The sequence below is a fragment of the Lagopus leucura genome, unplaced genomic scaffold, assembly GCF_019238085.1.
Source record: "Lagopus leucura isolate 7727_CA_CO unplaced genomic scaffold, USGS_WTPT01 Super-Scaffold_100002, whole genome shotgun sequence".
Classification (NCBI taxonomy): domain Eukaryota; kingdom Metazoa; phylum Chordata; class Aves; order Galliformes; family Phasianidae; genus Lagopus; species Lagopus leucura.
This window is the reverse complement of record NW_024962263.1, coordinates 41974314-41999406: the sequence shown is the minus strand read 5'-3', so window position 1 is coordinate 41999406 and position 25093 is coordinate 41974314. Positions and strand designations below refer to the sequence as shown.

The following is a 25093-nucleotide window of genomic DNA, read 5'->3' as shown; positions in this document are numbered from 1 at the left end:
TAAACTGTGTCTATATGTTTTATGCTGATTATTAATTTCTGAGTCTAAATGCTATTAAAGTGCAAGAACTTCTAATTTCTTTGCTTTTGAGCAAGGACTTCAAGTGGTTTTGGTGACCAGACAAAGCTTTTGATAAACTTTATTTCCTTTTTCTTTCTTTTAAAGAAAAGGAAGATAAAGTGTTACTATAGTAAGTTTTAGTTTGGTTTGTTTTCTGGAGGAAATGAGCAGTTTGTGAAGGTTTGCTTGCTCATTTTCTTACAAGCCCTTTTTTAAAAAACTCCAGAAAAATCCAGTATCCAAAAAAGCCTGGCTTGAAATTCCATATAAAAAATGATTGTGCTGAGAGCAAAAGGTGTGTGTCAAGCGTGGAGCTTTGCTTGTTTTAGGCATGTCTTGTAAAGAATGTTGTTATTCTTGACAACCAGAAACACATGGTTTTTGGTTTTTTTTCAAAGGAAGTCTTTTTGCTCACATGCACCAACACAAATCACCCACCAGTGAGAAACAGGGTTCATTCAATAGTCAGTTAAATGAGTCATATTCATCAGTGCTTTTCATTTCTTCTCATGCAATTCTTTGTTGCTTATATTTACATTTTTGTACACAATATTACAAACAAAATTAATAATTCATAATTATGTAGTGAAGCCTTATATCCCTTCTGTGCATAAATCTTTTAACAAGGCAGGTTTTTTTTCTGCATTTAAAAAACACCAAATAAACAATATTCTGAATCAGTATGGTTGTCCTGTGGAAATGCAGAAATTATTTTTAGGAAAAGGAGAACTCTACACAGCAATATGTGTTGTATTGATGATCATAAATTACAGATAAAATACTCTTCTATATTTTGAGTGCTGTTTTCCCTTTTGCCATGGCGTTGAAGCAGACAGATGCAGTGAGAGCTAATGTATCATAGAAGGGAAAATTGTGATAGATTGATTTCCACACCACAGTGCTCAGCAAAACAGAAAGACATAATCCTTGCCCCATGGATAAAGCAGTTTATGCATAAGCATTTCCAGAAGAAGCCAGGGAAAACAAAGGGAGGAAATACTGTAAAAAGAGAAGCAAAGTAGATCTTACTTGAAGGCATTTACAAAACTAATATATTCAAGGCATAGAGAGAGAATACTGAAAAAAACCTACTAATCAAAACCACCTTCTGTTACAAATACAGTCTGCCCAACAGCACCTCATAACTTCCATCATATGGGCAAAAATCAGAGCGGTTTTAAAGGAGAAGTAGGGCCACCAATTGGAAAACTTTCAATGATGAAGGGGGGAGAGAGAACTTTCTCCTTTAGCTGGAGTTCTACCAGGGCAATGCAACAAAGACTTTCATTAGCAAAATACACGCTGGCTAGCAGATGAGGACTGAATGCCAGTCACTTACAGTATAAACACACTAGCCAGGGTGGTAATTGATTTCATCTAGAAATGCGTATGTTTTGGATCTTCTCCAAAATAGTTCCAAAGCCTGGCATCTGAAAAGAACTTGAAATTCAAATCAAAAGCATGTTAGACTGGCTTATCTTTTCACAGAACTGATAATGCTGCAGTAGACTTAAGAATAAGTGTACCATTGTCTGCAGTCATGGGGGAGATAGCAGGGTGGAAATAGAGAGGAAATTCTTCTGGGGTAAACTGGACATTTTCCATCTCTGACCCATCTTGGGTGTATTTTGCAGTTTTTGGCAAAGGATTAGAATTGATATCAATTGTTTAATATTTATAAGAAGGACCTACACCTCTGGAGCACAATTTTTCATACCAGTAGCACAGACCTATTTGTGTACTTATCTTGTCACGTTGTGTTTTGTCCCAGTCCTTTACTTTTGGTATCTCTTCATCGGCTGTCCCTACCTTTAGGTCTAGAACAGTTATGTTCCTTCCTTCCTTGGAACACTGTAACTGACATAATTTTTAAAAAATGTTACTCCTAAATATCTCTTTCTACTATTAACTGAAAATAATGAATGCTGGTTGAAAGAGCAGGAGTATTCCTTACATTTCTTTATGAGTATTTACCTCCCTCTTCCACCTTCAGCTAGCTATTACAGCCTGTCTTGGCTAAACACAGTATCCTTTTGGTGAAAAGGATTGCTTGGCTTGTGCTTACACTGTTCTTAGAACAGCCAGACTTCCAGTTCAGTTTAGAGCTTCTTCTGTCCTGAGCTGCTATAACTAATAGAGAGTAGTAAGTATTTTTTTTCTTTTTGTATTTGCTCCTGTAATTTTTATAGACCATGGAAAGTATGGGCAGAGTCTCTAGAGCCAAGTTCTCTGATCTCTGGTGACAAGACCCATAGGACTGTAGTGGTGGATGTTTTGAGGAAGCATTGCACTTCTGTACTTCCATTATTCCATGGAATATTTTGCATCATCTTGGCCACCTAATGACAAGTTTATCTGTTACACAGAGGTATTATATTTCATCTTCCTGACCCACTTTGTGAAATAATATGAAGGTAGGTGCTGAAATAAGCGTTGAATCACGCTGCCTGCATAATAATTTGATTGCATGCCTTAAAGAATCTGAAGTCTTGTAGGTGTGATCATTTACTTTGTTCTAGAGAGAACAGAGTGCATTTGGCAGTTCCCTGTTTTTGTGTAGCAGAGATCAAAAGATCTGGATAGAATAGGCTCCGTACTAACACAGTGAGTTAGTCTCAAGTTTCAGTGGAGACTGGGACAACCTGGACTAACTGTATCCTTACATTAAAGCCTTTTAAAGTTAACCATTATATCAGCCACTGGGAAGCCTATAAATTAAATTCAGGTGGAAATGCTTGCAAGTGATATATCAAGCAAGAACCTACTGAGGAGCTGCAAGCAGAAAGTAAAATGGGCAGCCGCTGTGGTGAGCCTTAGGTGCAAGCCCAGTCTAGTTAGTTAAAGAAAGGAGTTGTTTGTTACTCAAATAGAAGAAATGTCTGGAATTTTTAAGATTGCTTTAGACAAAACAATCTGTAGCTTGTTTTGGCAGTGACTGCTTTTATTTTATTCCTTTGTTTGTAAACAAAGTTAGCACCTCCTAGACTGTTGAGCGAGGGTTCTTTTAATGGTTGTTCTTTTCTGTACGGAAATGGGCAGTCAGTCAGCTACTTCTAAGTACAGCTTTTAGAAGGGACTAATAAACATTGAAAAACAAGTCTAAATACTTCTTAATATACAAAGAGAGAAAGAGAAGGAGTTATGTTTGATAGAGGTCTTTTATGCTACAGAACAAAATTTTCATTCTGAAAAACAAGGGAAAGCTTACATGTGAGTTAAAAGAATGATATTTGGCTTGGCTAGTTCTGTTAGTGGATAGTCTTAGCTTCCATTTTAATGAGTAGTAGTTCTGCTTAAACTTTTCTATCCAGAAATAACCTTCAGGAGACTATTGTTAAGGGTTTGGTTAGGTTAATAACATGATACTTGTGCCTTCTGAGTGAAAAAGGAAAGGGAAGTTTCTGCTCAAAGAAACAGCAGAACTGTTGGCCCAGAAGCAAAAATAAATGAAATACTAAAATACTAATACTAGAGCTATGTATCTTAAGTGTGAATGAGAATTTTTTCTAAGAAATAATTATTTTTTTTTTTTTTTTACTTAATCTTGGTAGAGAATTAGAAATTCCACCAAAGGAAGTAACTCAAGAATTCATCTTACAGTAGATGTTAGATACCAATGACAGGAATATAGTTCACTTCTCAATCAGAGGAGGATTTGGTAAGACACCGAAAAGTATTTCTTTCAGCACTAAACCACAGAAAAGGAGATTCCAATATAAAGAAAATACTGGTGAGATAGGTCTGGGAGTCAAAAATAAGTAGGTGTTCTGTGGCATTACTTAAAAATGTAATCACTGGGTCTTCCAAGATACCGAACAAAAGGGGCACCATGAAGGCAAGTCTTAAGTCAGACAGTTGAAGGGCAATTATTTTTGAGTTAAGGAAAAAAATGAAATTTCACATCTTAAATGCTGCTGAACTGAAGGCCACAAAGAATGGGGAAGAAATAAGGAAAAAGAAAGTTGGAAACTCTTCAGATTAACTAAGGGTAGATATCTAAGGGTTTTGAACCAAACAATGTTACTGTCTTTCTTTTATTCACTGCAGGAAGCCTGCGGAAATACTTTGCTAGATATTGTGACATCATGGGGCTTATCTATAAGTGTATCTCAATTTTTTCGCTTCTGGCAGAGAGTTTGCTCTCATCAATTAAGGACTTTCTGAGGTCAGCATCTTGATCCTTTGTAAACTGTCAGGAAACATATCCTTGTCCTTTCATTTCCTAGCAAGCTCCCTTGAGCTGTCCTGCACTTGCTGCTTTTTACTGACCTATTGCCACTCCAGAGGGACACCACAGTATGTGTGGTCAGGATATGTTTATCCCGATTGTTCCAACTTGAAATGAGGTTACTGTGCAAGGTTTAAAGTCAGGCTGCTGTGTACAAAGGTAGAACCAGAAACTTAAAAGTCAGGCAAACAAAAAGCTATCACATCATTTGGTCTAGCGTTGTGAGGAAAAAACAGTGGGCTTAGCTCAGATGTTGGCAACAAGCAGACCAAAGGGCTGTAGCACATCTTCTGATGAAGAAAGGCTGAGGGACTAGTGTTGCCTCTGCTTAGAGAAGAGAAGGCTCCAGGAAGACCTTGTTGCAGCCTTCCAGTACTTGAAGGAATCTTGTAGCAAGAGAGGAACTAACTTTTTACATGGATGGACAGTAATAGGACAAAAGGGAAAATGGCTTTAAGCTAGAAAAGGAGAGATTTAGATTAAATGTTGGGAATTGTTTACTCAGAGGATGGTGAGGCCATGGCACATGGCACATGGCCCAGAGAAGCTGTGGTGCCCCATTCCTGGAGGTGCTTAAGGCCAGGTTGAATGGGGCCCCGGGCAACTGAACTGCTGAGGGGCAGCCCTGCCCATGGCACAGGATGGGACTGAGTGGGTTTTGAGGTCTCTTCCAGCCCAAGCCATTCTATAATTTAAGACAGATACTCTGCTGGAGATGTAGGAGTCCATTGGTCTTGTTGGTATACATTTTCAAATCCTCTAGCTTAAGCAAGGGATTTTAAAATGGCTGTATCAGACAAATTATTTGAGACAGCTATGATATCATGATATAGTGTATATTTAATACTATTACTGTAAAAAAAGGTTACATTTTGTCATGTTTTTTAGAATGGTGGTACAGTAAAGAAAAAACACATGACCATTTTTTAAACTTGCAGTAACACTTTCTAAGTTTCTTTTGGAAACATGCAATCAAAACTAAAAGCATAAATTGCCATTACAGTCTGTCAAGTAGTAAAATTAATTTCAGAACTACTGCCTCTGGAGACTTGCATCCCCTTACACATTGTTTGCCTTCCTCTCTGTAAAGCCAGTGCAAATTGTGATGTGCCTACAGATTAGAAGTCAGTTATGTAATTACAAGATGAGAGATGAATTGTAACTCTAGACCAAGATCTACCTATTAAACAGGAACCAAAGAAAAGTAAAATTAAACTTTTATAATAGTTAGTGTACTTGTGGGTTTAACACTATGTGCTGTATGTGTCTATTAAATAGCTGGCAGAGTCAGAGTTGAGGCAGCAGCTCATGATCATGATGCTAGGTGATGTGGATTAATGAAGAGCAAAACCAAACTGAATAAAGAGGCAGTATCATCTTGAACTTCAGTCCTGATAGTGTTCATTGGAGGTAAATTTGAAGAGTTTTTCATTCGTGGAGGTTGCAAAATTGGTTGCTGCACTGAAGAAATGGATGCAGATTTCACTGCTGCAGATGCAAGCTCTTCAGTGTCTGCCTGCTGTCAAAGTAAAACCAGACTATGCTAAAGGGGCTGAAGTATGGGGTGGAATGCAATAGAATCAATTTTTTAATTTTTAAGGTTTTAAGAGAAACTGAGGTACACTAAAGGAATAAACAGTTTAAATAAAAATGGAGAAAATGTTGATCCAGAATTTCTAATATTCTTTTTAAAAAGAGGTGTTCAAGCAAAGTGGAAAGTGGCAAATTTGGTTCTTTTACCCAAGTGGATTGTCAAATCAGCTGGCCCTAAGAACATTCAGTGAATGAATGAGATGCTCGATGAGACCAAATGAGAACTAAGTTAATACCAGTATCTTTTTATTTTTGGGTTTTTTTAAGAGGGATGTCGCACAACATACTTCCAGGTTAAGACAGTCCTTTGTGCGAGTCAGGCTGAGTCCATCATGGTGATAAACAATTCTGGTTTCTTCCTCAGAGTGGCACTATATGTAATTTTCTTAGAAAATTTCCGATGATTACTCAATTGGGTAATCACTATATGATATGGTATGGGAGCTTCAGTGTCCTAATGTTAGACTTTGTATTTCTCCTTGTCTACAATTTGTTTTGAGAGTTTGTGTTAGAGGTGGATTCTGCAGCTTGTAACGCATTACCCAGAGGGTAATGTTTTGTCACTGAAGGCATTTCATGAAAGTTGTGCTCCAAGATACAAGGAAAACATTTGTATTCTCAATACGACTGGTACTATCTCTGCACTGTGCAACTCTAGGTAGTTCCGATGAAATGAGGATCCTGTGTCAAAGAGAGACAGGACAATGAGATAAAATGGATAGGGTAGTTGTGTTGTATGTTAAAATGGTGCAAGGATGTCTTCACTAACTTTAATATTGAGCTTCCCAAAAGTCACATTGAAATCCTTAATGGAAGGAAACCACAAGGCAAATTTTAAGAAGGTGTTACTCTAAGTGGTCCAGTAGGGTGAAGTAGCTTGAAGTAGGTGATGATGAAGAGACATTGGAAGGAACCAGTCTTAGAAGTTATACCTGAAATGGTGCTGCTTCTTGTTGTCTTTGCATTCTTCATTTGGGTCTTTGGTTTAGAAGAGCACTGCAACGTCCTTCTCATCTCCTGCTGTTTGCAACATACTGCTTGATTCACTGCTTCCTCTTTGTCAAATCCAATTCAACAGCTGCCTTTTGCAAGATGATACACTGGGTGTTTTCTAAATATCTTGTACACTTCTGAGCAGTATAGATTTTAAAATCATTTATCTATGACATAAGGAAGTTAAAAATAGAACTGTTTATGACAGAACTTCATGCATATGCACAGAAGAAAATATAGGGATAGATTCTGTTATGACTGCACATTTAGAGTAAGAATTTTATTAATAGAGAATTGCAATTCATTGCTATAGAACTAATACTCTGTTGGGAATCCACACAGATATGTAGCAGATCACCTTTCTCTGAGTTACCACCCACACAAAGAACCATGGCCTGATTATTTCAAAAAAACCTGGTACTCACAGTTAGCTCTAGGTATATTTTGATTATGTGTTAGGACCCATTTTATGACACCAATAACAATTGCCAGGTTTTCCACACATTCCTAGTGGAATTTGGAAGAAATAGGCTGTGAATGTAACTGCAGGCAATCAGAACAACCATCCTGGAACATCCTGCTTGTGAGTGAGAACATGAGAAACTTGTCATTGTAATTCTATATGCAAAAATTTTCTGAATTTGATCACCGACTTGCTTTCTTTAAAAAAAAAAAAAAAAGGAAATGCAGAATCAAATAAAATACATTTGATGCTTTTTAAACCTTTGTGGAACCTGGGCAGTGAGATAAGAACATGGTCTGAAAATACTACACTTAAGTTAGACTTTGCTCTGCCTTTCCCCTTCCCAGGATGAGCTATAGTAGGAGAGTGGTGCATAAATCTCCGTGTCCATGTTATGGCAGGGTGCCTCAAATGATGAATACTGTCACATTTTGATTTAAAAAATAAAAAAAAATAAAAATGAAGTCCATTAAAAAAAAAAAAATTCAGTTCAGTGAATTGAATGTTGCTTCCTTAACATTTTTTTTCATCCTGAACTCATTTAGTAGAGGAAATGGATATTTCATCAGACATGGATTTGACGTTCCGTCACATTATACAGTAAACAGTACAAACGATGTTATTTTTTTAAAATGGAGAAGCTGAAAGAGCTAAGACAGTAGATGCTGTAAGGCACTGGTTATCTCATTTAAACAGATATTAAATGTGGGTGCCAGTAGTGTGATCATCAGCTGCTTCCCACTTCGTGAATAAATTGTTTAGGAGTCTTTTTGCCTACCAGATGTGACCTAGATTTAGATTTCCAAAGGCAAAAAAAAAAAGTCTATTGTGTAAAAAAACAATTGTGGGTAAAATGCATAGTAAATGAGCTTATCTCACTTTTCCAGGTGTTTAAGCTAATATATTATGGAATTACAGCTTCATTTATGAAAAATAATTGAGGAAAATGTTCCAGCAAATCAAATTTGGATAAAGGCTTAGGATAGTTATTGTGTTGTAAGTTTCTAAATGGCAGAAAGAAAGGAGAGCCAGAAGAGATAATAAAAATATAGGAATTTGTGAGACTGTGAAAAGGCTCTTACAAGAGGGTCAGGACTGACTGTGATATCCTACCTGTGTTGTGGTCTGACAATTCAGGAAACAATATGAAAAATTATATTATATTCCTGTCAATGCATATGAAAGCAGGATTTATCTCTAGAAAGATCACAAATTAGTATCTGTTGGCTCAGTTAGGATTATTGGCATCAATAAGTGTATAGAAATGGCAAGAGTAACGTCCTTATTCTTTTTCCGTCTCCTTTTACTTATTCCATAGGGGCTGCTACTCGAAAACCAGACCCAGAGCCTGAGAAGCAGACCGACCATACTGTTAAAATTGCTGGAGTCATTGCAGGCATCTTGCTGTTCGTCATTATATTTCTGGGGGTTGTGCTGGTAATGAAGAAAAGGTGAGTGATTAGTAGATATTTTTTATGTACATGTTCATATCACAGCATCTCCTACAACAGTTCTCAATCTGATATTGGCATAAATTTCCAGCCACCTTCGTGTCCTTTGTCAGAATTTAGGAAACAGTGCTCCTTCGTATCCCTAGAAGCTTTGTTGAGATTTTATAAAAACGACAGCATCTGTTTCTTTCTACAGCATTTTCTATGAATTAATATTTGTGGCTTTGTTATAGAAGAAAAAAACAACTCAAGGTTAATGATTCTAGCACTTCATGCATTAGTACTGCATGATAGAACAGGATCTCTATCCTGAAAGGGTGAGTTTCCACTCTATATCCAGCAGATCAACTCAAAGTTGGATATAATTTCATTCTTGAACATAAAAGAAAGCCTCAGTCAGGAGCTAGAGCTAAGGTAATTTGTGCTAAGAATAGGGTCTGTATTGCTCGGCATAAACTTCATTCCCTGAAAACAAATGATAATGTGATGGTGCTGAATGTTTCCAAATGTTGGCTCAATGCAGACATGTATTGAGATTGTTCTGATTTGAGATCATATGAAAACTGCTGTAACATTAGAGATGTAAGGTTTTTAAGTCTGCTCATTGTTTTCAACATTGTAAAAGGGGGGGAAAAAAAAAGTATAAAGTATCTTGCAGCAAGGGAGGTGGCATACGTAAGAAAAAAATCCTTGCGATGATAGAAGTCAAGATTGGGTGAAATTCATTAGCAGACAAGGTCAAGGCTTTTGGTTATATGTTGAGGTTATGAGGATATGAGGTTTCCAGCAGTAGAGGTGGAGTTGAGGATGAGCTGTGCAGAGGGGCTGAGTCACTAATTGTCCATACATATCTCTCATAGTCATCCTACTGTCCCACTACCCCTCTCCTCCTTGCCATCCATCTGGTATTATCCCCCTCCCCTTTTCTTCTTTTGCAAGCAGTCTTGGCCTGATTCTGCTCATTCCAGGACTGTGACTTAGTTGTATGATAACTAGTTTGGCAGGTCTGAGGTAGTCCAAACCCCTCAGCTGCCTGAAATTCTTTGAGAATGTAAACAGAGGAGGTGGCACAGGGAGGGAGGCAGCTGCTTGGCAGTGCCTCAGGGCAGGCTACGCAAGCAGCTTCTATTCACTTCCCTTGAAGACAGAAGTGGGTCCATAAGGTAGGACAGAAAAGTGAGGTGTGGCTGGGGCAGAGGGCTACCTCACAATAAGGGATGGGGAAAGTTGTCAAAAGTTGCTAGGCAGAAGAGACAAAGGCTTAAGACCTAGAGTAAGTCTGGCCGGGGCAAAATAGGCTGTGTAACCAAATCTCAACAAAGTGCAGTGCAGCAGAGTTGAAATCTGTTCTGATTTTTTCTTTTTTTTCTCAATATTTTTTTCTTCCCAGTTCTGATTCATTGCATCATTCGTACCTTCCATTTTAATAGTTAAACTCCCGAAATTCTTCCTCGGGCTAGAGGCAGCACTTGGCATGCAGTGAAGAAGGCTTCTTGCATTGTCTGGCCAGTCCTTCATGTAATTCCTGACCAGCATTCATCATTCTCTCTTCCCCTTCTGAATATCCTTAAGCATCTGCATCAAAGTTAGAATATATTCAAACGCAAGGCACCAGATCTTCTTTGTCTCAAAGGGTGAGAATTGCAAAATGATCCAAATGGATTGTCAGGGTCTGTGGCTGAATGAATGCTCTACTGGCTCTTGCTTCACTCTCTAGGGTAGAGCTCTTTGATAATATAATTGTTAGAGGCGGGAAGGTTTGAATCTTAAGTGTTTGGATATTAATGCAGAAGGGTGCTTGTTTCCTTCTGTCCATCACATTGCAGTAATTAACTCATAATAATTCTGTTGTTAGGAAGAAAGTCCATTATGTGAGCCTCTTCAGGGTTTGAAATAAATCTGCTTGTGGAGAGATGAAACTATTGAAAGTACAAGTCCAGGAACTCTTGTTACCAAATGTGCAGAACTCCATTGCATATGATATCATTAAATTTAACGTGTCCCAGAATCATGCTGTAGCCTTGAATGAAACAAACTGTAAAATGAGTTGAGGTGAATATTAATAAGTAAGAATGGTTCATCTGTGTAACAGTATGTGACTAGGCTATAATGAGAGTATCAGGAGATGGGTATATTGTGTCCCAGACCTCTAAAACAGGTGCTGTATAATAGAAGGTCTTGAATACATTTATGCTCACAATTTAAACAAAAAAATGGACCAATTATTCAATAGATTGTTATTGGTACATTAATTCAGTATGCTACTGAAAGTCCCTATGGTTTCACCTTGGTTCAGTTACTGTGTATACATTATGCATTTAAAGAAAGTGTATAAATCATCCCAAAGGCTTATTGTACCTGCATTGTTTTTGCAGTTTTACGATTCTTTAGGTGCTACTTCATGAAACAGTCTTTTCAATGTCGCATATCATTTGACTACTGCAGTTTGTCATTTTATTTCATATACTTTATCAGGAGCCTTACTGGAGTGAAGAACTGATCAGAAAGTGAAATAGCAACTAGCACCTCAATGGCATCTTTCCTCTGAGAACCACTTTCCTTACTGCATTGTTGTGAGCAGACTCTTAGGGCTACAGTGCTAAGATTTACCATGCCAAATCTACATGCTCAGAAACTTGCTGTGGTTGCAATTGGCTGCAGCATTATCACATTCCGTTATCCCAGGGCACATCCCAAAGAATGTGCTTTCTGTTATTCATCCTTTCACTGAAATGAGCCCTTGTAGATGCACTTCAGGGATGGGATACCATCCAGAGACCTACACGGGCTCAAGCAGTGCGCCCAGGAGAACCTCATTAAGTTCAACAAAGCCAAGTGCAACATCTTGCACTTGAGTCATGATAATCTCTAATATCACTACTAACTGGGCAACAAAAGGATAGAGCACAGCCCTGTTGAAAAGGATATGGGAGATGGCAAGCTGGACATAAAATAGCCCAGAAAGCCAACTGTATCCTGGGCTGCATCAAACAAAGTGTGGGAGCCCCTCCACTCTGCACTGGCAAAACCTCACCCAGAGTACTACATCCTGATGTAGATGAAGGCATGTCAGCCTCTTGGCTTGCATCCAGAGGAAGGCCACAAAAATGATCCAAGGGGTGGAACACCTCCCTGAGAAGATGGGCTGAGAGAGCTGGGGCTATTCAGCTTGGGGAGGAGAAGGCTCTGGGGAGACCTGATGGTGGCCTTTTACTATCTAAAGGGGGGCTATAAAAAAGAAGGGGACAGACTCTTTATCAAAGTTTGTCATGATAGGACCATGCTGTAACCATGTCTTTGCCCACCATAGGCCTTTACGAGTCACCTAAGTTAAGCCAGCAGACAGTCTTTGTGTTTGGTGTCAAGCACTACTGGCTTTTTCAACAAATCAACTTCTTTTGGCATTGTCACAGATTTAACTAGATTAATCTATGCCCAGGACAGGGGGGCAGTAGGTCCATGCCCCCCCTTCCTCCCCAGCCCCACAAAATGGGAAGAGAAAAGGAAAAGAGACAAGGAAATGGGAGCTGGGCTCAAGGAAGGAAGAAAAAATAGCTGCAACGGTCTATAGAAGAAAACTTATTTTACTAACTATGATATCGGAATGCAAGATAACATAATATAATACAATCTAATTGAAATTGAAACTAATAAATCTAAGATAGGAGAGAGAGACAGTTCCTAAGACCAAGTCAAACCTGAAAAGCTTGGGACAGCTAGGAAAGCACCCTCCAGCAGCCATTGCAAGGCAGTAAGAGAGACCGCCCCACCTGGTAGGGCCAGATCCCATAACTACCGTAATGTATAGGGATAGGTACCTGGAATTGGAGCATTAACACTTTAACTCCCAGTGCACTATGTGACATTATGGTGTGGAATACTGAAAACCAAAAAACATAAAACCATGACAGGCATTAATTCAGTAGTTAAAAGTTCAGCCCAATGCTTAAAGCAAAATTTTGAATGCAACACAGATATACTTTACATATGGTTCCTGTAGTATGGCTGTATGTAGAAAAGTTCTACAAACACTACTACTTGTTAATCATAATTATTTATTGCGTTATATAATGGTCTTCTGAAGTAGCTATATTGTAAACTGGATGGCAGAGAGATTGGGCAACCTAACTATTCAGCGTGATGTGGAATCACTGTTGAGGGTAGAACAGCCAGGACACTAACAGGCTCACTCTTTGATGAGCACACAAATTTGGTTTACTTTAGTCACCTGGGTTGGGTTAAGACTGCCAGGGCTTCATTGGTTTTCCCTCCACTTGATTGTTTGGAGCTCTTTATCTGTTCTGATCTATCATTATTCATTCCAGCACTTTCCTGCGCAAAGCTGTTGTGTAAAGTAAACTAGTAGTCTGTAAGCTATTCCTGATAGTAATATGGTCATATCAATATGATTATTCTTCCCTGTGAAGGGAAGCTGGGAGACTTTCATCTTCCCATAGTTGTGCTGTAGATCTCTCATGTGTGATTTAATGTAGAGTCAACGGAAGCCAATACATGTGTTACCAGAATGTTTCTTTGCAGTAAAGTGGATTTTTATATCTGATCCTGAATGTAAAATTCCAGGCAAGGCCCTTGATCTCTACTAATCTTTGACATACCTGCGTGGCAATTTATAAAAATAAATAAATAAAAAATGCTGCAGGTTTACCTGTTGGTCAATTTAAAGCAGAGCAATGGAAAATTAGGGAACTGTTCCCGCAACCTTAGTAAAAGCAGAGGCAATTAAATCAAGACTTAGAAAAATCAGAACCTTATTTTATTATCTTTTTTTTTTTTGTACACTTTCTATTGTATTCTATTTCAGTCAATTTTAAAGAAGGAAATAGAGGTTGAAAAGTTAGATCTATTGTTCCAAGGTTTGCTTAGAAATATGTCTTTGGGATGGTGGTCTTTTTTAGGGCTCCTTGTTCCTGCAGTGGTACTGTAATAAGCAAGCAGTTATTAAAATTTTATGTTGGCTTCTGCTTCAGTTGTAGAATGGAATCTGTCTGATCAGTTTCTCTCCATGAAGCGGTTATTTTCTTGTACTCGTCTTTACTTTCCAAGTGTCTCTGTCTGAGCCTTCCAGTAGCTTCCAATTTGTGTAATTGTGGCGTTTGTTTAAAGCAGTCTCTGGTTCTTGGCAGTGGGTAAGGAATGCTTTTGTATGCCGTGGAGCTGGGCAGGGAATGCATTGGTTTAATTCCCTGGTAGTAAATCAGGCTGTTCAGCTGTACACCTTTGCCAACAATTTCAGGCAGAAATTGGAAATCAGAGATAATAGAACTGAAGGAAAACTCCAGTTTTCTCCAAGTGCCCTCCTGTGTTCTTTTTTTTCCCCCTTAAGGCCAGCTACAAAAAAGAGATAATGAAAAAAATCAGTGTGGAAATTACGCTGTTCCAGAAGCTTCTTCATATAGTAGGACAATCCTTCTTCAACCTGCTGTATTATTTTCATAACGTTTTATAGTAAGGCCTTACTGTATTCGTAATATTTATGAAGTGTAGTTATGTTATCTGTTCCGAAGGATGGGAAAGAGCTTATTTTTTTCACTGTAATAGGAGCGGCCTATTGACATGAAATAACCGTTTTGGTGGAAAGTAGCTTAAACATTATTGGTTCCTTGAGCAGAAGAGAGTTTAGCCAGTATTGGCCAAATTATTTGGGTTGTGTTCTTCTACAGAAAGAAACTTTTCTGCACTTTTCCTACATATGGGGAAGATACATTTGTATACGTTATGTAGGACGTAAAATGGAACTCTTCAAAATTTCTTTAAAATGCTAAATCTGTTCAGTTAGGAATAGTGCTCTTACATGTGACCTGAGAATTTGTGAATCTAAAGCTTTGTAAAACTAAATTATTTTTCCTGCAAGTATTGTCTGTATTTCCTTGCTTTTTGTTTACTCTTTTCTCATTACCTATTATTCTTCTATTATTCTTGAGAATTAAAAACAATGCTGTTTGTCCAGAGTTTTCATATGGAAAATCTCACGATAGTAACAATCTAAAAATAACTGGAGCTTGAAACTTTTAATTTTTCTCATCTTCTTAATGGGACACTTTCATACATATTTAAGCTCCTGGATTTTCAATATTTTTTTCACACAGCTTGATTCATCTCTGTAACATATTTGGCAGAATTTTGCCTGTAAGTACCAGCAGTGCTTCTCTGATTAATTGTATTTATTGTTGTTTCTCAAATTATTATACATCTTTTAGAAGTATGAGAACATTTGTACTAATTACACTAAATCTCTGCAATTGCAACATATGGCAAGAAATAGTGTTGGCAATGTCATGAGATTCTAAATGAGAGCAAGAGAATGAGTAATTCTGAAAAGAAGGGCAGGGGGGTATAATTACAAATGATCAAGATATGAAAGCAACACCTTGCTAATAGAACAGGTAGCTTGGACTGCTTTGGTAGGACCTGATTCTGTGCCCGTTACCAAAGGCAATGGAGTATGTGCTGGTGGAAGAACAGTTCAGATGTTTCTATAGCTTTTTCTTTACTTTGTTCTTAGGCATCTTTTAAATCTCATCTTTAACAGGTGTACACTTTTGCAGGTTGCCACGTGATTAAATATTCACTATCTAGCCTCTTGTTTTTGAACAATAAAGTTTCATCAGAAAAATGGGAATAAAAACTGGGAAACATTTCTAACGGCATCTTCACACAAGGAAGATGAGAGAGAAAATTTGATGAAAGCCTAGTTTTCAAAGGGATGCCTGAAGCATGTAGCTAGAGGCAAGTTAACATTAGTTATAGGCCTTTGCAAGGCCTGTTTACATGTTTCCCTCTGTAGTCAAAGGCTGTATGTATGTGCTTAAAAATTACAAATGCCTACATGGTTCATTTCAGTCTTTTATCTTGCCAACGTGTGAATGCTATTTGACATTAAGCTCTGAAATGTTGTAAGATCTCAAGCCTCTTTTTAATTACAGTCAATATATGGAATTCATTTGGGTTGGATCTTAGCCCTTTTGGAGAGTTGCAGTCCTACTTGCAGGAGACTTGTAACTGAGGGAGAGAGAGATGTAAAGCAGAAAAGTATAGCTGGAGGGCAGGTATACTTCTTTGTGCTTCTGCAGTGCATGTCTGGGTGGAGAGTCTCTCTATGTAAGAGGTAACGCATGAAAGACTGGAGGGATGCCTGTTTCTTAGGATGGTGGCGCTAGGTCTCCAAATCTTTGTGACACTCACATAGACTGAAATAACAGAGATACAGGTTCAGGTCTTGTTGTTCCCTTTGTCATGTGGGGAAATACCAATAAAATTTCAGCCAGTAAAAATATAGTCTTTCTACTTGTGTGATAGTGGGAAATTTTCACTTACTGTGAAGTAACTTAAAGGCAGTTGAAATAACAATTATGGATATAGCTGTAGACAGAAAGCACCTCCAAAGTAAGTTTTTCTTCAGGATTTAATTAGTTATTAAAAAAGCTGAAAGCTATTTGTCACTATTGATTTTCCTCTGTGGAAGCAAGTCCTGGACCTGTCAATGGCAAAACTGATTTCTTTAAGTAAAAGACAGGGTATCTAAATATTCTATTGTATTATGACTGAAAGGGAACCTCTATAATACATACTCTGGAATTCCTTGTGGTTAAAACTCTAATATTCAGAGTTTGTGTATACCTATTTTTAATACAGTTGGCATCTAAATTGAAGGCATTTTATTACTTCATTTGTCAGTTTGTATTATATGTGGAGATAAGTATACGTTAAATGTCTAATGTTACTCAGATGTGCAGTGAAGTGGTCTAATTTAACAGTTGGAGATGCATTGTGTATTGCATTGCTTAAAGTTTTATGGAGATTTATATGTCATCTATCTGTTCCAGACATGGTGTATGATATGCCCAGATAAGCATTCCTGCTACCTTCCATTTGTGTCATCAGTTCTGGTCTCAGTTTCATCTTGATTTTTCATACATTAATATTTGGCTTTTCTTTCCTTCCATTTCATCTTTTCCACCACTGCCTAATCCTTCCACCATCATGGCAGAAGAAGCTATCACTCCTACACTTACTACCTGTAAGTAACTTCTTTGACGTCAGAGATACACTTTCTGCCATGTTGTTCCATGCATAAGTAGTGAATGCTAATATTGAAAGTTCCTTTATGAAAGCTTTTTGAAAGTTCTACCAAGATAAAAAGATGAAAACAACATGGTCAGTAATGTAATGAAGTATTTAGTTTTACAAAATTTTCTATGCCTGCTACTGTGCATTGGAGTCACTTGAATAATTACATAATGAATCTTTTCAGTTAAAAGCAGTAGCTATCAATGTCACCACTATGCCTATGAGAAATTTTAATGCCTCAGTAACGGTTTTTTTGAATGTATTCACTGGTTTCTTATTTGCTTTGATGAGATTATAGCATTAGTTACATATGTACAAGCATTTCCGTTTGTTGCTGTGTACATATTATTACTTTTTCATTAATGATAATCGTGCATAAATGTCATGAGTTACCATTACTGGGGTGGATTTAAAAGGAGTGAGCACTATAAACTCTCAGTGGGTAAAGTATCATTCTGATGTGGTTCTCAGTAATACCATTGCATGGTTCTTTATTTACCCAAAGCCTTTTCTTCATTTGCCTTGAATGAAAAGGGTTCTTTTGTGAAGTCAGAAAATTTCTTTCAGAAGCTGTTCACCTTTTCTCACCTTCAAGTGCAAGGAACCCAGGGTAGTTTTTGGTTTAGCAAAACAGTTAGGTGTCTTATTTAATTGCAAAGTGAGATGCTTGTTTAATCTTGTTGGCCAGCAGCAGAAACCAGCAGCTAATAGATAGCTGTAGTTTTGAAAGTTCAGCTTGAAAAGTCACAGGAAACTAGAAGATAATTTCACATAGTTACTGAAGGTGGGATATTACTTGCATGAGACAGACTTGATCAGTTCATGTACATACATTAGTCAAATACTGTTGAACAGATCTCAGTTATGTTTTTATTTTAAGGTAATATGAAGTTTCTCTTGTTCCTTTTTTAGTTGCTCTCCAAACTCTTTAAACAAATATTTTTCAATTAGTACGCTTGAAATGCTTAAAACATTTATTTATGGAGCACAGGGAAAAATTAATGAACTACTTCTAAGTTCAAAACTTAGTAAGCAGAACTGTGCTTCAAATGAATTAAAGCAACTACAATTTAAACCTCTTAGCTGAAATTCTCTGAGACTTCAGGATATATTGGAACTGCTCCTTTTCTTTGTAATTCAGATTTCATATTATATTTGACACTCTACAGCTGGTGCATTTTCTAAAATGTTCTTTAAAGCACTGTATTAATGTAAAGGTCAGAAAAAATTCTCTTCCACAGATACAGTTCTTCAATATTTGTTTCTGTTGCTGAAATGAAGAAAACATATTTCCTGTAAAATAGGCCTTCAGAAAAAACGCTCATTTGGGACCATTTAACTGTTGTTTTTAAAATGTCAGAATAGTCTAATATTGTAAGCCATGCAATATGTTGTTGTCACAGTAAGTAAACGTATTTAAGTTAATATTTTAACATGATTCATGTCTCAAAGCTAAGTCAACAAAAAAAATTGAAACAAATGGAACATTCAGTGAAGTGCTGTTTCATTATTCAAAGAAATTGGAGTATACCTTTTTCTCTCCGCTGATAGAGGAAAACGTGTGAATTGAAATGTTTCTGTAAGTTGTGCAAGCAGTTATTTGTTTTTTTTCCCCATATTGCATTCACAGAGACTGCTGATAGTGGATGGAATAGGGTTTGTTTTTCTTGGGATAGTCTCACTGTGGTTTGAAGAGAAGACCTGTCTCTTTGTTAGTGTGATACAAATGTAATGGCTTTGTCATCAGAGTACATGAACTCTTCTAAAAGAAACTGTGATCTTGCCTGTGTGTTGTTCTGCTCTCCATCTGGAGAAAGAAGGGAAGTGAAAGCCTGTGAAGGAACAGATGAGATCAGAACACAGTACAAGGAAATATTTTGGACCAAATTCTACACCTGTTTACTCAGTATGTAATTTCACTGAAATTCTGAATGCAGAATTCATTCCAATTTTATTATTAGCAAGGAAGTTGCTATGGATTATAAAACGTTTTATATTTTGAGAAACATAATTTGAACTACTCTGCTATTGCTAACTTACTGCTTCTATACTGAGTATCATATTCAAATTTACTGATTAGTCATTGTAAATGCAAGCTGTGACATCCAACTGAGCATCTATGCACTGAAATAGTTACTATTGTCTCGTCTGCTGCTTTCCTTACGTGCTGTGGGCTCCTTTCCCCTCATAGACTGAAATTGCTGCCACTTCTAGATCCATCCTAAATTAAAATTAAAAAAGACAAAATTGGCAAATGCCTGGTGCTGCTGATGAATCATCAGAGGTGGACCTACAGCTGTGCATGTTTGGCAGAAAATTATTTCCATTTTCTCTTGTGTTTACTAGTTAGCCAGTCAGGAGATGTTACAGAGAAAAAGCTGAGTACTGCTAGTAAGAATATACTTCTTGTTAATGGGTTGAAATGCCTCTGCCAGCACCTTTCCTTCCACTCTTGCCTTCCTGAGAACTAGTGCATTTTTTACCTTTCACCTCAGGCAGGTTTCTGTTGTCTGGCCATATTAGTCATGTGTGAGTTCTTTTGTTCTTAAAATTAGAGCAAATTTCACAGCGCTCATTAACTCTGCAGCATGTCTTCTGACTTGGCTGTAGATGCCAGGTAGGGAGAAAGAAGAATGAGGACGATCTCATTAGTGACACTTGTAATGACTGGCATTTTCAGCATGGCAGCAAGCAGTGACATGACTCCTTCTCCTGGCACCTTTTTTTTTTTTTATGCACATTACTCAGAAACATTGGCCAGAGAAAGATAAATACATCAGTAGTTCATTGTGTAATTGTAAATGAGACAAGCTGGTTGTTGAGGTGACGATAACCATCACTGCACTGACCAGTGACTATTATCTTTTTATTTTTGAGATTTCTGTTTTTACAAAGATTTACATAGAGGCTTTGTCTGCTTTGAAGGCCGTTAATCATTATTAGTCAGAATCTAACATAACTAGATTGATGCAAATTCAGGTGTGAAGACAGTACTTCTGAGTTTATTCATGGCACCAGCCACTGATAGTAAGGGGAATTTAACATACCCCAGCTTCCAGGGAAGGTATTACAGATTGTAACTTCACATTGCTTTCAAAAAAAAAAAAAGTCTTCATTACCTTGCTATGAGCAGGAGGTACACCCAGTTACAGTCCAAAGTTTTGAATACAACTTTTCATGTTGTTCCTCACTTTGATATCAGAATGGTGTGGTATGACTGAAATTAAGTACTCATGCAACAATGTTGCTGCACAGCAGTTAGAATAACATTACGCACCTATTTTTGTGCCTTATTACAAGTAATTTAAACTTGTGCTAAAGCAGGCAAATGGGATACAATTATTATCCAGTACTCCTAAAAATATTACTCGCATTGGCATTTTAATAGTGCCAAATCTAACTGATGTTGTCTGACCCAACACTATCATGCAGCTAGGTGACTTAGTGCAGGGATGCATCACAGGGATATGGAATGGCCTGGGTTGAAAAGGACCAAATGATTCAACCCCCCTGCTGTGTGCAGGATCACCAGCTGCTAGACCAGGCTGCCCAGAGCCACATTCAGCCTGGCCTCAAATGCCTCCAGGGATGGGGCATCCACAACCTACTTGGGCAACCTGTTCCAATGTGTCACCACTAGTCTACAAAGACTGGGCTTTTTAATATGAATGTAAATAAAAGTGTACTCTCTTTTCCTTAAGAGTTTGGTAATTTGGGGCGTGGTTTGAAATACACATTTGTATCTGACTTGAGCTGAAGAGCCTGGTAATGTCTTCTCAGTCACCTCTCTCTCTATTGCGTCGCCAGCAGACTTTCAGTGCTGATTTCTGGATCAGAGAATCCAGAAGTTGGCTCAGAGATCCAGAAGTTGTGGCTTATTTCTCCAGTGTCCATGGGAACAGTGCAATTGTCCTGGTACCTATGGCAGAAAGCATGAGATGAGCAGACTTACAAAATGATATTGATAGTCAGTGTCATGAAATTTCCAGAAAATCAATGCTGTTTAAACTCTCATTGGTGATTTCTGGATAATTCAAGGAAATAGTCAGTCATAACACTTAAAATTTAGGTATTAGTTTGAAAATACCAAGGGATGTTACAAAGAGTTCTGTATACTCAATTGCAGCTGCTTTTGGAACTAGAATAAGTTCTTCACTTTACCTCTTCCCAGTATAGGAGAGTCCTGAATAAGAAAGCACAAATGAACTGTGTGATGTGTTTAATCTATTAGACAAAGCCTATGATCTCTTCTGTATCTTTAAATATGCATAGTTACATAGACTTGCTTCATGTAACCCAAAATAAACCTGAGTATAATAAGACCTGTAATTGTCTCGTAAGCCAGAGTTTAATCATTTGGGGATGTCCCACAAGTTCTGTTGCATTTGGTCAAATCTATAATGCCAATATGCTGCCCTCAAAACAGCAAGGGGAGTGTTTGACCAAATCCCTGTAGCTGAAAACTGTATAAGTGGGCTATATGCCATACACTTGGAGTAAATGGGCACAGTATATTGTGTAGATGTACTCAGCAATCTCAGAATTAAAATTTTATTTTTAATTAAAATACACCACATTAATGACTTCAAACACATTTTTAAAAATAGCTTTTTATAGTGATACCTTGTTCCTTCTGATTCTTTTGAATCTGATTGTATTGCTTACAGCCTTAACACTCAGACCACCGGGAAGTAGATATTTTTATTATTATTTATTAGCTCTTCCTCAAGTTTTTTTGTCCCCTCAGGACAGTGATCTGGTGACTGAAATAGCTTTCCTGAGCTGCAGCAGAGATCAGATTGTGAGGATTACTCATGTGGAGGAGTAGCTCTGCTTCACTTCTCCTTTCTGGACATACTTAGGTACTCGCTCCAAGTTACTGTTCCAACACCTACAAGCAGAAAAAACCCATAACTACTTCTGTTGTTATCCAGACTTTTCAAAACCTCATTAGCACAGCTGCTTTGAGTAAGAAACCATAATCTGTAATGTGCTGCAAATGTGGATTATTCAAAATAAATGGGTACTACAGAGAATGAGGTGAAGTATTGGAAGTGATTGGTTGCTATGCTGGTCACACTGTTACTTTCTGTTAGTCTTCTTGCTCCTTCAGTGTCAAGCAATAAATTTGTAGGTGAGGTACAGGTTTAGAGACTTTTCAGTCCTTAAAGGGGCAATTTCACTTCATACCACTTGTTTTCTAAAGACATTTAGCATAAAAACCAGTGTAACAGTAGGAAAAATAAAGATCTCTTGGTTCTTTCTATATTAATAGAAGGTCATCTTGCCTTTCTAAACTAGTACACAAGAATTGTAATTGGGTGCTGATATTTTTTATGAAACTGTGGATTCCTTATATTCTTGTAGGATAAACCTGAAAGCATATCTTTATGATATAGAAAACTGAGGTAAGATGCACACATTCTGGAGAGGAGAGGAAAAGGGAATAGAGGATAGGGACAGATATATGCATTAAAGAACACACCTCTGCATCTGACCTGCGCCGTGCTTAGTCCTGTTCAGTTAGTATGACCTGTTTACCAGAGTAGACCATTTTCTCTATATAGCCTCGAGATCAACTGATTCCTCAACTAGACTGTTGACATTGTTTGTAGTTCTCTAAAAATTTTGTTCCTAAGTCAGTCATAAATGAATCTTGGTGACAGAATGGGCACAAAAACTTTGCTGTTATTTTCCATCATTGTTGGATTAGGCTTTAAAGGGGGTATAAGGTGAATCATTTTCATTCACTTTATGACTAAAATAGAGTATTCCCTGAGGAAAAAGGTATGTTCTATGCCTTTTTGACTCTGAGATTGCATTTTTGTTAACAACTATAGCTTAACACGGATTTTGGGTTCTTTCATTTAAAATATCCAAGTAGAGAGATTTTTCTCTATTTTAATACTGTATTTATTGTATAATAGGGGTGATGGCTTTAAAAACTTATTCTCCCTAAACCTAAACCTGCCTTCGCTTTTTGTGACTGTAAAAGCACTAACAATAACAGTAAAGAAGATACACTACATATTAAGACCAAAACTCACATCATAATTTATACTGCTAAAGGCTTTTATTTTTTTTAAAGAGATTGAGGTGTTAGTTTTCAAAGTGGATTAATGAAGTACTGCAGTGAGCAGCAGCAGATGACTGCAAAAGCTAGGACTACAAGGAACAGGGTTAATGGTGCTTTGTATCTATCCTGGACGAGAGGAGAACCAGCAGCAGAGAAGTTATTAAAAAAAAAAATAAAAAAAAAAGTGTAAAAGAAATCATTCAGTGAATCTAGACTAATAAGACTTCTTTGTTCCAGTATAGCACAGACTTAATCACTTCTGCAGTAGAGATAAGAACAACTATAACAAGGTATTCGTGTCTGTTGAGTGATGTCAGCACAAGGCACTGAGGTATTATAGTCATTAGTATTACATTAACTTCTCCTGAGTTATTATATTTTTGTTTCAGTTTCTAATCTGCAGTCTTTTGTCTAACTTCTGAATCCCATGGGTGATACTTCAGCTGAAATAACTTTGTTGATCCTACCTGTAGGGAATATGGCTAGATTAATGATAATCCATCTCAAGGTAGCATCTGTTAGTCTCCTCTCTTAATTTCACAATGAAAATGTTCTTGTCTCCTGTTCCTTCTTTTCCATTTGCTTCCTTACCTGCAGTATTCCTTGAGCTCCTTTACACTCTGAGATCCCTGCTGTGGAGAGTGATGTCATGTGCTTTCCGCAGTATCTAGCAGTCCAAAGATAGTTCATTTCAAATTTTTTTTTACCATTATTCTTGGCCATTGTTCTTCTGCAATGAGGTACGTAATTCTGACCATGAGAGTAAGAAAGCATGCCTTGCGAAGTTTCTGTTGCCACTACTGCCTTCTGGTCCACTGTCTCCATTTGAGAGACTTTGTGTCAGAATCCTGTCTGATCAGGGTCCTTCCTCATTTCAGAGCAATAACCCACGTGCAAAATGTTGGTAATAGATTTGTGAACCTGAGACTCATGAAAACAAAAGCAGAAAAGGAAACTGCAGTCTGTGCTGTGTGTTTGCAAATACAGATAAGTCTGGCACTTCATCAGTTCCATACACCCTGACAGAAAAAAGAATGTTTTTTCAAGATTTATCATAGATATTGGAATCTGTTCTGTTTCACTGACAAGTGTCCTGGAACAGTTTTATTGTTACTACTGCTGTTATTATTAGATTGCAGTTTGCAGTGTGTGCTACAAAGGGAAAACAGTAGGACAGTCCTGCGTAATTCTTGGAAGTTCCCATCCCAGCCTAGCAGTGGCAGTGAAACAAACATGAGTTACTACCCAGAGCAGAGCTTTGTCAGGCTTATGCCAGCATCTACCAGCTTCTGTGCGAACTGAGCTGATGGAGCATAAAGAAGCACATTTGTTTGTCTTTTCAGCAGCAGAAGCTCAGGTCCACATTTGCTGAGGTTTCTTATGAAAATCGTGAGTCTCAAATATGTTGGTGAGATGTGGAACCATGGGGTTAGGGATGTCTAGATTATACTCGGTGCACCTGCAGAGGGTAGTTACTTCTTTCTATGGTTCCTCTCATCATGAGGATACATGTTTGAGGAACCAGAGGTATCTCTGGTACATCTGAGGGATCCTGTGCATTTCGTTGAACAGTGGAACATCGTGTGGATTCCTGTGGATTATGTGGTTTAGAGCAGTTGTACCACCATCTCCCAGAGCGAATTGACAATGTGCTAACCTCCTGTGTGATGTTAGTATGCAGAAGTATGTGTTCCAGTATGGATTTGGCCACTGTGTTTATTTGGCTACAGCAGTATATGCATATTGGCTGCAGAAAGCAAAACATTTTAGACAGGCTAGACAGAACATTTATTTTCCCTTAGAATTCAGTTGTATTTTAGGTATAAAGGAACGTATTTTGCAGTTTACAGTCCCATTCACAAATTGTCTGTGTAAGGGTCACTTTAAAGGGACTGAAGTTCATGACTATGTTATATTTTCAAAAGCAGGTGAAATACTGAGTGCTTTGTTCTTACTGAGACTTTAAGGTAAGATAGTCATGTTTATCATACCTGGCATTATAGGGTTGTGATCCTTAGACAGTAACGTTCAGGTGTTAATGGCAGTAGAAGTTTACTTTCTGCTTACCAAATAGGGAAGAGTCATGTCTGCATTTGAAAATTCTCTGGTTGAAGATTGTAGAAGATATTTTTAACTGAGTA

General features: G+C 37.6%; 1 protein-coding gene across 9 annotated transcripts in view; it reads left to right on the top strand.

Annotated features, from left to right (window-relative positions):
• The window catches only part of PTPRM (protein tyrosine phosphatase receptor type M), a 450209-nt gene that overhangs the window by 290849 nt on the left and 134267 nt on the right, over positions 1 to 25093 (top strand). For 5 of the 9 annotated variants that reach the window (XM_042870343.1, XM_042870338.1, XM_042870337.1 and 2 more), the window contains 2 exons: positions 8656 to 8788; positions 16797 to 16826. In XM_042870343.1, the coding sequence (XP_042726277.1) occupies positions 8656 to 8788; positions 16797 to 16826 (163 nt within the window). The remainder of the gene's footprint in view (positions 1 to 8655; positions 8789 to 16796; positions 16827 to 25093) is intronic. The other 4 variants (XM_042870344.1, XM_042870342.1, XM_042870341.1 and 1 more) reach the window with 1 other exon arrangement.